We start from the raw sequence: 15,413 nt of genomic DNA, 5'->3' as shown, positions 1-15,413 counted from the left end.
TATATATTTTAAATGTATTGTAATAAATGTTGGAGTGGGGATTTGAACGTGAGACCTCTTGTCCACAGGAACATACAAGTGTAAGTTAAAACTAAGCTCATGTTGACAATATTGATATTTCTATCTATATATTTTTATGAAAAGTTGTTATGAACGGAGAAAAAAAATAGAGGTAGGATGCAAAAATAGAAAAAAAATTAATAGAGTCATCATTTACAGTTTTACAAAAGATAAATTTAAAAAACAACAAATTTTACGAAAATATTTATGACCCATCAAATTTTATCATTAGAAAACTATATTAATAAAATTCAAATTTTTACTACAGTTTCTAAATATTTTAATTTATTTTTCTATTTTTAAAAACATCATTTTTTAAAATTATAAAAGTAACAAATTTAAAAGAAGATTCGTCCATTTTCAATTACTATCATATTTGTTAAATTTGGAATATGTAGAAAATGGACGTCATAAGATATTTTTTCTAAATTTTTTGTTAGCTAGTGCAATTTTTAAAAAATGAAGCTATTTAAAAAAATATATATATAATAAAAAGCTTAAATTGATTAAGAAAAGTTAAGACGGATTTAACTTAACAATTTCTATAAATAGTTTCAATACTTTTAACATTTTAAAGTTTTTTTTTTTTTTTTTAATTTGACAGTCAAGTTTGAATTGAAGTTTTTATTATATGAAATACCAAAAATTAAGCAACAAATGTTTGTTATAATTTATTTTTCCATTTAAAAAAAACTTTAAAAAAGCGTTAAAATTTTATTGATACTTTTAGATATTTATGTAAAATTGGGTTGTCAATATTATCATTGATGTGTCATTTCAAACCATATGCTTCAAATAAGTTGAACTACTTGCATATCACTTTTATGAAATATTTGCACATGGGGTTTAAATAGGTATATTTGTTATCCTTTTCAGCAATAATATAAATATTTAACAAATCCCTCCCTTCGAGTTGTATTACAATATCTAAAAAACATATATATAAATATGTATAAAAAAATGAGATACTTGTAAATTTAGTAATTATGTTCAGAATAATAAAATATATAACAATATTTAAAAAAATTTGCAAATATATAAAATTTGTCGAATTTTATGAATAATAGAAGTATATTACTGACAGACTTTGTTGTAAATATTTGTCTATCACTCATGGATCATACGAGTCTATCAGCGATAATTTTGCTATATTTACAATTTTGTTTAAATGTTACTCTCACCTGTATAAATATTAGTTTGTTTTGTGGCGTAGCATTGATAAATTGCCTTAAGATAACTTTCATAAACAATTCTCTTTAGTTTTCACTTGCTGTTACAATCAGCACAGTTTTAGAAAATGGTTGCAATAGTTGTTTTTCCAATTTTTTTAGTTCGAGAAATTGACGTTGTTAAGCTTTCTTGATGGGATATCGGTTGGAACAAATATCAAAAGTGCATATATTTTTCCTTAAATCATGTAATTTTTTATATAATCTGATTCAAGAAAATTAAGTCATTGATAAACTTTGATTAATCATAAACGTTAAAACACAATAAATCAAAGCTCTAAAATCCCTTTAAATTCAAAGAATAGTATATATTATGCAAAATTTGAGAAAGATTAGATTCAATGGTGGTTTTATCATGAGTGAAATCCCACTTAGAAAGCCTAAACACAATCAATAGCTTGAAGGTACAATAAAAAGAAAAGAATGTTAGTTGTGAAACGTGAAGGATGAAGAGTCATTTTTGTCAACTTCCCATCTTACCTTACACGTTCTGATGCATCCTTTATAGTGCTTTAGAATATTAAAAAAGCCGTAATTTAATTTTTGTACTTAAAAGACCAATAAATAGAATTCATCATTTGCACGCCTCGGGGGACCTATATAAACCGAAGAGACGGAAAAGGGTCGAGCCAGACGATACGCTTCGAACTCTCTCTTTCGCGCCCTTTTTCTGTTTTTCAATCTCATTTTCGATTCTCCCTGCTCATGATTTTGTGTAGTCGGATCTCAAACTCTCCGTGCAGACGTCCGATTTTAGGTATTTTTCTTCACTTAGAATCGTTCATCTTTACTTCATCCGTTTACGTTCGACGATACATTCATCGCAGTTCATATTCCTTTCAGTTTTCCATTAGTTTTCTGCATTTCCTATGTAAAATGAAAATCGTTGAGTATATATGGTTTTCGGTGGCAGATTAGTCGGAGTTCGTATTCTCTTCTGTTTTTCTTGTAGTTTCCTTTTGCGTTTCATACATAATCGCAGAACATATACATCTGTATTTGCATTCGTCGTCTTCCGAGAGACGATCGTCAAATGTTGAATGTACGTCTAATTTCTTGTTTTTCTTGACGAATTATCGCGTTTTGCGTCCGTGTTTTGACATTTTTTTCCCTTTCCAGGACGAGGCTCGTATTGTTGTTGCACAGGATGTTTCTCCACAGAAATTGGAATGTCGATACGCTTGGCATCTTCGAATCTCCAAATTCTTTTAGATACGATGAATTGCAGTCTGATGCTCTCGCAATTTGCTCATACTTTACTTATCATCCGTTGTAATGGTAAGTCAGGCTTATATTTTAATTAAAATCGGCTGGAACAATCATCTAATCTAATTTTGCTTGTTAATTAGATATCTTAGAGGTTTGAAGAGCAAAATCTCGATTAGATGAATGTTCGACGGACTGACGCTGGTACCTGATTTTAGACGATGATTAATTTCATATAAACAATCGCAGAACATAAACATCTGTATTTGCATTTGTCGTCTTCCGAGAGACGATCGTAAAATGTTGAATGTACGTCTAATTTTTTGTTTTTTTTTTTCTTGTCGAAATATCGCGTTTCGCGTCCGTGTTTTGACATTTTTTTTTTCTTTCCAGGACGAGGCTCGTAGTTGTTGCACAAGATGTTTTTCTATAGAAATTGCAATGACGATACACTTCCTTTTAGATACGATGAAATGCAGTCTGATGCTCTCGCAATCTGCTAGTACTTTACTTATCATCCGTTGCAATGGTAAGTCAGGCTTATATTTTAATTAAAATCTGCTGGAACAATCATCTAATCTAATTTTGCTCGTGCTTTCGCAATCTGCTAATACTTTACTTATCATCCGTTGTAATGGTAAGTCAGGCTTATATTTTAATTAAAATCTGCTGGAACAATCATCTAGAGTTAATTGGATATCTTAGAGGTCTGAAGAGAAAATTTTCGATTAGATGATTGTTCTCACAGACTGATGCTGGTACCTGATTTTAGACGATGACTATTTCATTTTCGGTGCAGTTTCGCCAAGTCATGCTTGTCTCTAAGATTACAGCCTATGTGCAATTTTGAGAACTTTTGTTTCTTCATTGATAGGATAATACATCTGTTAAGACGAGATAAAACTGAACTCAAAGATTTAGTTTAATCAAATACAACAAATTCTTTGTTTACTTTCACGCTTCATTACGTTTTGTTCTGATCGAGAGTTAGCTGTATTGAGGAACTTTTCATTTCATGAGTTTTTAGGCTAAACCAAAAGTCTTTGTCACTGCCATTATTTGCTTTACTTTTAGCGCATATAAGAGTGCCTTTAGCGCATATAGACAATTTGTACTTGTGATATCTCTCTTTAATTGCATTTTAAAGTTCAAGACAACAGTCTTTCTGTTTGGCTTACATTATAATCTTCCTGCCTAATACTGATCATTTTTTCTTGTGATTCTTAATATACAACTTTGTATAATTAATAAATAGCGTGTCCAAGCCTTGAAGGAAAATGACGGTTATCAGCTGGGGCACATCTTGAGCTGAGAAACAGACTGAATCTGAGTTATTGTTTTTCGTCAAAGAATTGAGTGGAATGTGGAGTAGATTGTGTGCTTGTTTTCATTCCCGCTGTTCCATTGGCATGAAAATAGTTCAGTTTGGCCGCACAATTTTTTTTTTGCAAGATTTCTTCTGTCTTCTGCCTTTACCACGATAGAACCCTGTGTATTGGCTCTCTCTATTTTCATACCGAACGGGAGATTAGTACGAATGCTATTAGAATAGTGATAGGGATATTGATTACTAGGCATATTAAGAGTATGCAAGTAACTAGTTAGAGAGTTTGTTATGGAATTTAGTTATAAATAAACGGAAATGAATGAGAAAGATAAGAAAAATATATTTTTGTGAGTGATTTAGGTCTCTCGAGAGGTATCTCAAGAAAGAGAGGTCCAAGTGTCTCGAACGATTGATTTATTCTTGTAGTTTGGTACCCTATATCTTTGATTACATTTAGTTTCTATCAAAGATGTTTGTTCATTGAGTTTTCATCTCCACGCTTAGGGCAGCCTATCTCACTCGAATTGAGCTTCTACTTCTACATGTCATTTGGTTTTAAATTTACTTGCTCTCTGACTCCTGTAATTAATCATGCAAAATGTTTATTCGCTGTAGTTCTTCTACTGCAATTATTATTTATCAAATTCTAAGGGCACCTGATCGTAATGAACAATGGAAGGATGCGCGAATCTAATATTCTTCTTGTCCGAACGGATGGTTGAAGCTTTGGCCTACAGGTTTTCTCACTCCTTCTGATATGTTATATATATTGTCTCTCATTGATCTTGCTATTATTGCTTTCTCTATGTTTTGGAACATCTTATAGGGAAGATAGCTGAATATGTTATTTGATTAGGCTCAAGGGGTGATAGCTTGAACATCGCTATGTAGGAATGTTAAAGGCATATATATAGTATTTTGTATTTACAATACAGTCCTTGAATCCCCATCTCAACTTATATGCTCTAGGTGTGGTAAAGCTATAAGGATTTTAGTGCTTAGAATGAGCCATAGATATTAAGGAATGCTTATATTTTCGTTTCTTTTCTCTACAACCCGAAACACCAAACACATGCATTGGATAAAATTCTCTTCCTTCTTCTTTTTCTTCGTCCTTTTTTTTTTTCTCGTTTGTAAACAAATATTTTCGTACCATATTTTGGAACCGTTTTCTTATTCTAATTTTTTGTACTTTTATCAAATTTTCAACAAATGGAATGAAATTAAAATTTCAATTTATTATATTTGACTTTTTACAAGTCACTTTAATTTTACCATTGTTTCTCAATTTTGGAGAACAAGATATAAGACATTGCATTATTTTTCATGAATAAAGTAGCGGGGAATTAAAAATTTACTCAAAGTTATTTTTTGAAGAATAAACAATTTTTTTTTGAGAATTTATGATTGTTTGAGGCCAACATTCTATAATTTTTGTGAGGAGTACATATTTTTTTCAAAGAAATCATAATACAGTTTTTGACTCTCTTGATGTGATGAATTTCTGGAGGACGAAGTCAAACGATTTAAGGTACGCACTTCTTCTCTTCTATAACTTGGAACCTAAAAGAATTTAACCTACATCACAAAGAGTGCTTTCAAATGTAGGAATATTTCGTTAAAAAGATGTCTATTTTTTAAATAGAAACAGATCAATATCCTCAAATCAGTTGTATAGACTGAATTAAATTAACATTCTTAGGATGTAGTTTTAAGGATACATTTTGGATTGATTTTCTAAGTAGAAATTTTGTCTGCAGTTACAAACACTTTATATATTTAAAAATTCAATTAAAACATGTATAAGTTTCTAACAAAATGTTATATTAGATTTAGATTGATTGAGATGTTAGGGTCATAAGGTAGCTCGATCGGCCACCAATTATTATTATGAAGGGAACAAAAAGAAAGAAAGCTGTGTGGCATTGGTTTAGGTATAAGTCTCACAAAAGCAAAATGTGAAAACTTTATTACAAATTTGCTCTGAGAAAGAACAACAGCTTTCTTCTTCTGTACAATTTACAAATTGAGTAAGAGAACATATGTTACACTGATTACATTACTTTACCCACAAAAAAAAAAGAGGTAAAAGGACGATTACAAAACTTTCCTACTGAACTCTGATTCTTCTTCATCTTCTTCTTCTACCCATTTACCTTCTCTCAAACAAAAGCATTACACAATTTACAAAGGTGGTTGTGGTAAATATCGTTCAAGACATTCTTTCAACTTCTGGAAGGTGATTGGCTTTGATACGAATGAGTCCATCCCGTTTTCATAACACTCTTCTGCGCTTTCTGACATTGAATTCGCCGTCATCTGCAAGGTACGTAAACCCCCACATTTCTTTACTTCCTTCTTTTTCCACTCAATTTGTGTAATTAAATTGCACCCAATTTACTTCATATTATGTTCAACCACTTCCTTATTTCTTAACCGGTTTTCTTATTGTTAATTCTATAAATCATAGTTTAGATTTGCAAAGGTAAAATTTGAAAAGTTGTTTCTGAAGTTTGGTTTAGATTTATAAGTTGTTTCTGATAAATTTAGTATCGTTTTCGTTTGTTAACATTTTCAGGTAGTTGCAGATATAACAACAATTTTAAAATATAACCGTATCTATGAAAGTCTTTTACTAATACTTTTTAAAGTTAACTTTATAAACATCTTTTCTATCTTTAAATTTTTTGCTTTAATATTTACTTGCTACCAATGTTTTCAAATTTTATTTTGTGAATTTATTCATTTGGTTTTTGTTTTTGAGAAGCCTATAGACAATAATTCTATCTCCAACTTTAATATTTTGTTATCTACTTCTTACCTATAGTTTAAAAAACAATCCAAAATTTATAAAAAAATAAAAAACGATTTGGTAACCACAATTTTTTTATTTTTGTTTTTATTTATACAATGGTTAAATACTTAACCAAATTCCAAAAACAAAAACTAGTTTTTAATTTTCAAATTTAACTTGTTTTCAAAACAAGGGTGTTTATAAGTTTTTTTTTCTTCAAAATATAGATAATAAATGAAGAAAATTGAGAACAATAATCGTGTTTATAAGCTTAATTTTAAAAAACAAAATGCTTTTCAAAATGTAACAAAAATGGTTTAACAAATTTTAGTTTTCCTTCCCACACAAAATGAATGAATTACTAAACATGTCCTAAATTAGTAGTTTAGAAGGAACATTTACTCCCTCTAGTGTAGAGTTGTTAAATTTTAGTGTCTATACTGCTAACTTTTTTCAATAAATAATAAATTTACTATCTAATGTTTTAGTTATCTACAACATTTTTATCTTGAAAATATATTACATTTTATTTCCTACCTGAAACTACTCGTTATTATTTAATCAATTTTCGTTATTATTTAATCAATTTTGATATAAATCAACTACTAGTCAATTTTTTTTTTTTTAAAAAAAATTGTATAGAATATACGTTAATATTACTTTTTCTAACGCATAAAAGAAATAATAAAAATTCATTTGAAATATTAACCTAAGACGGGTAGGTAAACATCAGTTAGTTATAGAGTTTGTTTTTTTGTTGTTCAGACATAGTTAGATAGTTGCGTGTGAATAGATAAATTATTTGATTTGTAACGGCTTATTAATGTTTTAATACTAAAATGAAATCTATATTCGGTTGAGGAATGAGGAAAGCAATTGATAAAATAATAAAATAAAGGGAGGAAAGTAAAGAAAGTGAAGAAAAGAGGTACTGACAGCGATGATGGGCATCCTGTTGCGGGAGGATGAGGAAGAGGAAGAGGAAGGAGTCCAAGAAGGTGTAGTAGTTGGGTGGTGGAATATTCCAGCATTTACAGCTGCTTCCCAACTGCCTGTTTCCTCAAAAGAACGAATCAACCTTGTAGCTTCAAGCCCATCCATAACTGGCATGAATACATCCTGCACTAATCAAAACCAACCCCCTCAAATTTCATTTCCAACTCCCTCTCTCTCTCTATTTCATTCATATCTACTGTCATCTTCTAACCTTGTTTTTTATGAAGTTAAATACAAAATTAAAAAAGAAAAAAAAACATTTTTATAGAAACAAATTTTAACACTTGAAAACTGTTTTGTTTTTTTATATAGGAATTTTCTGTAAGAATACATGTTTTTAAAAAATGCCAACAAAGTAATATAGTTCTTCAATAAAATTATAAATATAAAATAATGATATGATATAGTATATTGGAAAATTGTCAAAAACAACAAATTTGACAAAATATTGATAGATACTAATATAATTTTATTATTAATAGAGTTCAAAATTTTGCTATATACTTATAAATATTTTGCTATTTAAAAAAATATACCTGATATATTCCTAAAGTAAATTTCACAAAAATAACTAAACTCACACATGTATGCCATTTAAAGAAAAATGTAAAATTAATTGCATATTAAAATAATATAATTTTGTTATGTCCTTTGGTTAAAAAACTTTTTTTTTTTAAGGAAAACGAGTCCACCTAAAGGGAAAAGAAATATGTTGAAGAGGCATGATAAGATGTTTCTAGCCGTAGGAGCACTGGAAAGAATTTTTTGAATTGAAAACGTGTGGAATTCTAGATTTGTAAAACGAACATACCATGAGAATGAGATCGTAAGAACGTCGTTGAACTGCTCGAACAGCTTCAATGCCATTAGTTACAACGTCAATTTTTTGCCCGAACTTCTTCATCATGGACTGCGTCACCATAATATTGGTCTTGTTATCCTCAACAAGAAGAATTCTGGGTTCCAATGCCAACGTTACTTCAGGACCACTACTGCTATTTCTGCAGTGATTACTTGCCTCGGATCTCTCTTTCCCCTGATCTGTTTTTTGAAGTTTATTACTTTGTTTTTCCAATCTATCTTCTAACTTTGTTGTTTCTAATTTGGGCAGGGAATTCACACCTCCGACATTTTGCAACCGAGCATTTGTATCTGGTTGGTTTTGGTTATCAAGATTTGGGTTTACATGACTTGATGAACATTGTGATTTGCTTGAGGTTACAACATCAGCATTGGCGATGTTGTTTAAGGGAATAGGATAAGGAACACCTTCAGTTAATCCATTGAGTTTGGTTGAGGTGGGATACCCAGTTGTATGCAACAATGAGTTTGGGATCCTTGTGGATCCATTAGAAGATGATAGCGTACTGAAACTGTGGGGTTGGAATTGGAAAAAGCCCTCAGTCATTTCGTCGTTTGTAGATTCATCATCCGAGATCTCGTCTGAATCATCCGAAGGACTGCAGGAGCTTGAAACCTTGTATGGCAATACAAATGTAAATGTAGATCCATGGTTCTCTCGGCTCGAAACAGTGAGATGACCACCCATCAATTCAACCTGCTCCAAAAGTAAAGTGCTTTTAGCAGAATAAAAACATGCTTGAACTACATAGTTTTCCTTTGTCTCAATTCCAGTGTTTCTCTATAAAGATAGAGATAATTTAAAGATTTCGGTACATTTGATCACCTTCCTAGAAATGTCCATTATATGAATGATATGCACGAGTTAACTTCCTCAACAATTACTATCATCTCAAAATTGAACCAAAATTTAACTTGAAGGCAGTTAGTAACAGTCCAAAATTCTTATATAACCACCTCATTCGACCATAAGAGTATTGATTTGATGTATTGTAGGCAATGATAACACCGTTATTTTCATCTAGATAACGAATGCAAATTTTCATATGAAGTAACAATTTTACCAGCTGTTTGCATATTGCCAACCCAAGTCCAGTCCCTCCATACTTTCGAGCATGATCGGCACTAGCTTGCATGTACCTCTTAAAAAGGGTTGGTAGCGCATTTTCTGTTTCATTTCAAAGGAAATCCAATGAACATTATTACCAACTATTAAGCAACAAGTATATTTATATTTCAACGATCAGACAAATAGGGAAGCATACCCGGTATTCCAATTCCTGTGTCATACACATCACAGCGTATCCATACTGTCGTTTCGGGAGAACACGATTTGTTTTCTCTGTTTCCATTCATTGTGGTTTCACTCTTGCTTGGGGTTCCTGGTCCATCACAATTCAAATGATTTATGTCGCTGTGTTTTTGGCCACACAAGCCATTCTGAGAGGGTAGAAGACATGTTCCATCTTGCAAAGAGTTTATTGAAACTGTTGAGTTATCAGCCGTTGATTTCTTGTGGCATTCTTCTCCTGTCCCAATGGGTGGATAGGGTAACACATAAAGGTTAATTCCAACCTTCCCTTGATGAGTGAACTTGATTGCGTTGCTGCATCATTTAATTATTTATTTAGAGGACTATCATTTAATGATGTACGAATGGAAGCATTAAATTCTTTCTGTTAATCGTAATACTACTAGATTAAAGGCAGCATATATCTTATTCATTTAATCCACAAAATGTATCACTTTTATGAAATCAATGTCCATATATCCATGTTACCATTAGACCTCTTTCTATCAACCATATAAGCCATTCCACATGAATAATCTGAGTATAGCCTTACCCGTGATTTATGCATGTGTTTATCAAGGATTTCATGTCACATCAGTCAATCATATTACGTCACTGCCTAAATGAATAATTACTTCCTCAAGTTAAGTGACTGCCTAAATGAATAATTACTTCCTCAAGTTAAGTGTGTATATTATTTTTATCCCAAATTGGGCAGTTCTAACTTCTAAGATTCCTTTCTTAGTTTCATCTTTTCAAAAAAAGAAAAAAAAAAAGAAGAAAACATTTGGTACTTTTATAAGATTGCTATGATAGGGTAGGTATTAGAGAAAGGAGAGGAGTAGATCTATGTGAGCAAAATGAACTTCCCCAGTACGTTACAATCACCTAAATGTTGAATTCTGAACTATAACTTGGAACTTGAATGGAAATTTGGCGGCAAAGGTTATACAGTCAATAAATGGTTTTGTTCAAACTTTACGAAATTAGTACCTGATCAAGTTGGTGAGGATTTGCCGTATCCTAAGAACATCCCCAATGACCTGAAACGTTGCATAGTTTAATTGGCAGTTTACACATCTAAAACAAGCGACCATGTAACAGAAGGCCGGGTCGTAGAGATAGGCAGGAATAAGCAACGAAGCTACACGGCTAAGGTTTCTGAAAGAGGGGAGTGAATAGAGTGCATGCACTTTTAGGATAATGCACATCTCTAAGGCATAAAACTATCCTTATGATGTCACCAGCCAAGCTTGCTCTTGCGTATTAAATTAAATGTCATATGGATCAAAAGCTTCTAATATTGATCAACAAACCTCACCTCTATAGGGACATCATCTGCTATACGTCCCTCCAGAACTAAGAATTTTCGCAATGATGCGGCGGCAGTCTGTAGAACATGTTTTACAACCTCTCTTGGACGGAATTTTGTAGCTTCCAACTTCATTACTCCTAGTAAAGGGAAGCAAAACCATCATATAGCTGACCAGGTAATACTTGAGATGAAAGATATATGGGGTCTCGTTAAGATGCCAGTGGATAAAGATCCTACAAGTGACAGTTGCGTCTTTGTATTCTTACACTCCACGTTGTAAGTTGTTACTAAATATCATGTGGACTAAGGAAAAAGTGATACCACATACATCATAACATGTCAGCAACAGCATTGACAATAATCCACGTCTAACAAAGGAATATTATCATATTTTTGTTGCACGTTAATGAATACACGCTTAAATGCTAGAATTAAAAATATATACTAAGCCAAGAAATTCAGACCTGATTCAACCTTAGAAAGATCCAAGATATCGTTTATAAGTTGAAGCACCAAGTCTCCTGAAGACAGCATAACATCTAACAGATGTCGTTGCTCCCGATCAAGTTTCGTGGTGGACAGAATCTCAGCCATACTAACCACTCCAGACAATGGAGATCTAATTTCATGTGACATGGTTGCTAGCATTTGCTTTGCTCGCATTGTCTCCTCTGGAAGGTGAAAAGTAAAAACAGTGAGAACTTAAGAACTCCAAATTTAGTGGAATTAAACAAGCCGAAAGATTTAAAAACGAAACTAACCCGTGATATGAATTGTTTTGTTCAGCTCTGATTCCTTGGCCTTTTGCACTGCAATCTCCTCACGGAGCTTTGCCATCTTTTCTCGTTTTTTAACCTTTTGTAAAACAAGAGATATGTGTAAAATATACATTAGACACATGACATGAATGACTTACACGTAAAATGAGAAAGGAATTTTATACAAATAAACTAAAGCTAATAAACACCTGATCAGTTATGTCCATTCCCATATAATTTATTCCAATTGTCTCCCCAGCCTTGCTAAAGACAGGTTCGACATAAATCAAAAAGGTCTTCAGCCCAAACAATTCTGTATCAAACTGAATCTCCCTCTTTGCAGGCAACCCTTTCTCCAGAACTTCTTTTTTGAAATCTTGAGATTCTTTAACACCAGCACCACTGAAAATTTCGACGTCTGTTCTTCCTATAATATCCTGGGAAGAAGAATGCCCTTTGCATTACATAAGGAGCAAATAAAAAGAAACTTAGAGGTAATAGTCTATCCTGCTCAAATGAGTTAGAGTTAGTAGATCTAATTTTCATCGTCATATAACAGCACGTCAATGAAAGCGATACACAGATTCTTTCAAATCTAGTATTTGAAAGAAATGGTTACCTCTTCTTGCAAACTTGGAAAATGATTGTAGATAAATCGGTACCGCAACTCCTTGTCCTGAAATGCATTCAACAAATCAGTTCTTTATGGTTGACTTAGCAAGAATGATTGTAGCATGCAATTAACTTAACCATGAAACAAAAGATGAATTCACTGTAGAGCAAAATCTACAAGTTCAAGTAGTTGAGTGCCTGCACAAATTGCGTTACCTTTGCCATTATTTTACCATTTCCTTTATTTCTTTTGTCTTATGATCTATTGGTGATGTGTGTGAGTTTATCTGTTCAATTTAAATAGGAAAAACCAACAAAAATAATTTTGTTAATTATATAAATAAGGATCGACAACACACAGGAGAAGTTGAGCTGTACTGTTTGTAATATTACTGTTTAAGCCAAGGATATATTTATTTTAGAGACTATAGCGAAGACGATTGAAAAGATTTAAACAACTAATACTGGAGTCCAAACTAACGAATTCATATGTATCAGAAATCAAAACATCCAAAGATTAACATTAAAGAATTCAAATAGTACCTGATGACCAAAAACAACAGGTGCATTCTGCAGAACAAAATGCAAAAAATTGTCGGCTCTTTTAAGAATCTGTGACAACTCCTCAACTGGTGAAGACTGCTTTTCAATATTTTTTATGTTTTCCTTAAGCTTCTCAGCAAGCATCTGCTCTCGCTGTAGACTTGCTTCCAATAATTTTTCCAGATCCATTGCTCGTTGCTTCCAGTATGTCACTGTATCATACTCTGCATCAATTTCAACTCTCTTGCTTTGAAAGACGAAATCAGTTTTCCTCCTTGGAATATCTTGCCATATATCACAAGATTCTTCCAAAATAGAAATAGGACGTTTATCTCCAGCATATCTTTCTTCCTCAAAAAGATGTTCCTCTAATATTTTCAATTTCTTGAGCTCAACTTCTTTCCTCTGCTTGCTTAGGATGTCAAGTTCTTCTTTAAGGAGGCGCACTGCATTTGCTTGCTTATACTCCCATTGTTTTGCAAGGTATTGCAGTTGTGAAGAACCTTTCTCAGTATAGTTAGTTAACTCTATAAGTCTCTTGAAATCAACAATTGTCGGTTCCTCTATTATGTTAACTTCTTCCAACATATCTTGATCTGCTCCTGGCCTTTCTACGTTGAACTGCTTTCTAACATCTGGTCCAACATCCTCAGGCCACATAGAAGGAACCGCTTCAATGTCCATATCTTCAATAACACCATTCTCCATCTCGCAGACCATGGCAATTACTCAACAATTGATTCCAATTTGCACAAGAAAGTAGACGAGTTAATTCTGCTGCAGATAAATTCCTTGAGGCCGTAATATGTCGTGCATCTTAAGCCATCCATGTTCCATCCAACGTCCACAAGACGGTGCTATCAGATAAATAGGAGAAAACCTCGAGACTGTCGTAGATGAGCGTAGTTACAGAGCAAGTCCTACATAGGCAGAAAAGTTCAATGAATTGATTCATTGTACAAATTCGTATCAACAGACCAAAACTTAAACCAATCGAAGTATTTATACATATAATCATTTCGGATTGAAACGACCAGGATTTCTAATTTGACAAAAGCGAATTTAATCACAAATAGACGCTAGCGTACGCTTAGCGAATTGAATAGCGAAGATTTGACGGTTTTCAAAGCGGAAGATTCACATCTACCATCAAGAAGCTAAGAAATTAACAAAATGCCAGCCGGAAAATTTTGTATACTCATGGAAACTGATGATGATGCTCAGAACCGCAAGATACAAAGGAAATCCAGAGAAATAGCGAAGAAACTCTTCCAAATTCATGACAAAATCTTCGAATGTGAAACGATCAAGGATAGAGGAAGAAAGACGACTCCGAACTCGAATTCCGATTCGTGATGATCAGATTTCAGAACAATGAAAAACCAAAGTAATCCGGAAGAGACAAGCCATAACGTAGATGGAAGCCACATTTACGAACAACGAGGATTGAACTGCAGCATACACGAGTAGTCGGATCGTGCTTCACAAGCAGAAGAGCAAACAAACGGATTAGAGTTCAATAAGCTAACCTCGTATTCGCAATATCAAAAGCCAAAACAGCATCAGAACCTCCTTCCGAAATGAAAACTCAAGAACAGTGAATGACTTCAACTGTAGATCTGAGGAATCTTTACCGATATTTATCAAAAGTTTCTGGTGTGAATAGAAAAATCAGAGCCAGACACTGCGCGCGCAAGAGAGGAGAAAGTGATTGAATGCAGGAGAAAGAAAGCATGTGACGGAAAAAGAGAGAAAAAAAAACGAAAGAGAGAGAATACAAGCCTAGGAAGCCATGTGCATTTGGAGGTAAAAAATATTAGAGAATTCTTGGCCTTTTCGATTACCTTTTTTGTCACATCAATTTTTATATAAAATCATCTCTGATGATGATTCCTCTTACAACGACTAAATTCTTTGAAGCTCCTAATGCCAAAAAAAATCCTGAAGAACAGCAAGAACGAATTTCACAGCGATTTCTTCTTCAATCTTCTCTAGTTTTTTGTGAATGATTCTCTTCTCTCTCTACTTTCCGCGAAAGTAAATTCAACAAAACCTCAAACAAGGACGCCGAAGTGGGAGATTTAAAGGGAAGGGAAGGGAAGGGAGAAGAGAGAGAGAATTGGAAGTGTACGATCACTTTGAGAGCTGGAAGAAAATAATAAAATTTAAAAACGCTGAACGTTTTTGTTGTTCCCCGCCATTTCAGCGCTGACGTGTTTAACTGACGCGTGTGATGCACGTGCTAAACGGCGTCGTTTTTCCCTCTTTGTATCAACCGCCAGCTGCCAATCAATCTCTCTATCATTTTGCGTTCGATGGATTGAGATTAGGATTTTTATTTTTTGGATAATTATAGAACATGAGACATTAATTTAACGGAAAATAAAAAATCAATCTTAATAAGTTTGACATTGATAAAAT

The 15,413-nt window shown here is 32.9% G+C and overlaps 1 protein-coding gene and 1 long non-coding RNA gene across 9 annotated transcripts; one reads left to right on the top strand and one right to left on the bottom strand.

Annotated features, from left to right (window-relative positions):
• The first annotated feature begins 1,903 nt into the window (after positions 1–1,903).
• On the top strand, positions 1,904–5,904 carry LOC105435319. 3 transcript variants are annotated; one of them, XR_004216306.1, is made up of 5 exons: positions 1,904–2,046; positions 2,409–2,567; positions 2,639–2,804; positions 2,889–3,024; positions 4,438–5,904. It is a non-coding gene; the product is annotated as an uncharacterized LOC105435319 (long non-coding RNA). The 3 variants fall into 3 exon arrangements; XR_004216305.1 differs by having other exon boundaries at positions 3,295–5,904; XR_004216304.1 differs by having other exon boundaries at positions 1,905–2,046; positions 2,889–5,904.
• On the bottom strand, positions 5,771–15,038 carry LOC101219807 (histidine kinase 5). Of its 6 annotated transcripts, XM_011655910.2 has the most exons (14): positions 14,837–15,038; positions 14,522–14,676; positions 12,993–13,912; positions 12,457–12,513; positions 12,047–12,274; positions 11,841–11,934; positions 11,544–11,750; positions 11,086–11,216; positions 10,758–10,807; positions 9,739–10,079; positions 9,538–9,641; positions 8,424–9,170; positions 7,553–7,735; positions 5,771–6,141 (listed from the first exon to the last, which is right to left on the bottom strand). In XM_011655910.2, the coding sequence occupies exons 3-14, from the start codon at positions 13,710–13,712 to the stop codon at positions 6,007–6,009; spliced, it is 2,997 nt and encodes a 998-aa protein (XP_011654212.1). In that variant the 5' UTR covers positions 13,713–13,912; positions 14,522–14,676; positions 14,837–15,038; the 3' UTR covers positions 5,771–6,006. The 6 variants fall into 6 exon arrangements, with proteins under 6 accessions (XP_011654212.1, XP_031740600.1, XP_031740601.1 ...); XM_031884740.1 differs by lacking the exon at positions 14,837–15,038 and having other exon boundaries at positions 14,522–14,760; XM_031884741.1 differs by lacking the exons at positions 14,522–14,676; positions 14,837–15,038 and adding an exon at positions 14,081–14,507.
• Between the last annotated feature and the right edge of the window lie 375 nt (positions 15,039–15,413).

Source organism: Cucumis sativus, chromosome 4 (genome assembly GCF_000004075.3).
Source record: "Cucumis sativus cultivar 9930 chromosome 4, Cucumber_9930_V3, whole genome shotgun sequence".
In the NCBI taxonomy this organism is placed as follows: domain Eukaryota; kingdom Viridiplantae; phylum Streptophyta; class Magnoliopsida; order Cucurbitales; family Cucurbitaceae; genus Cucumis; species Cucumis sativus.
Note: the sequence above shows the minus strand (reverse complement) of the source record. Positions and strands in the feature narration are given on the sequence as shown.

What these genes read in the sequence shown, in the direction of transcription:
- LOC101219807 (XM_011655910.2), bottom strand. Translation starts at nt 13,712, where the DNA reads ATGGTCTGCGAGATGGAGAATGGTGTTATTGAAGATATGGACATTGAA. An exon ending in GAATGGACATAACTGATCAG is followed by an intron (nt 11,935 to 12,046) that starts GTGTTTATTAGC and finishes GTTTTACAAAAG; the next exon opens with GTTAAAAAACGAGAAAAGAT. An exon ending in TCTTTCTAAGGTTGAATCAG is followed by an intron (nt 11,217 to 11,543) that starts GTCTGAATTTCT and finishes TCCCTTTACTAG; the next exon opens with GAGTAATGAAGTTGGAAGCT.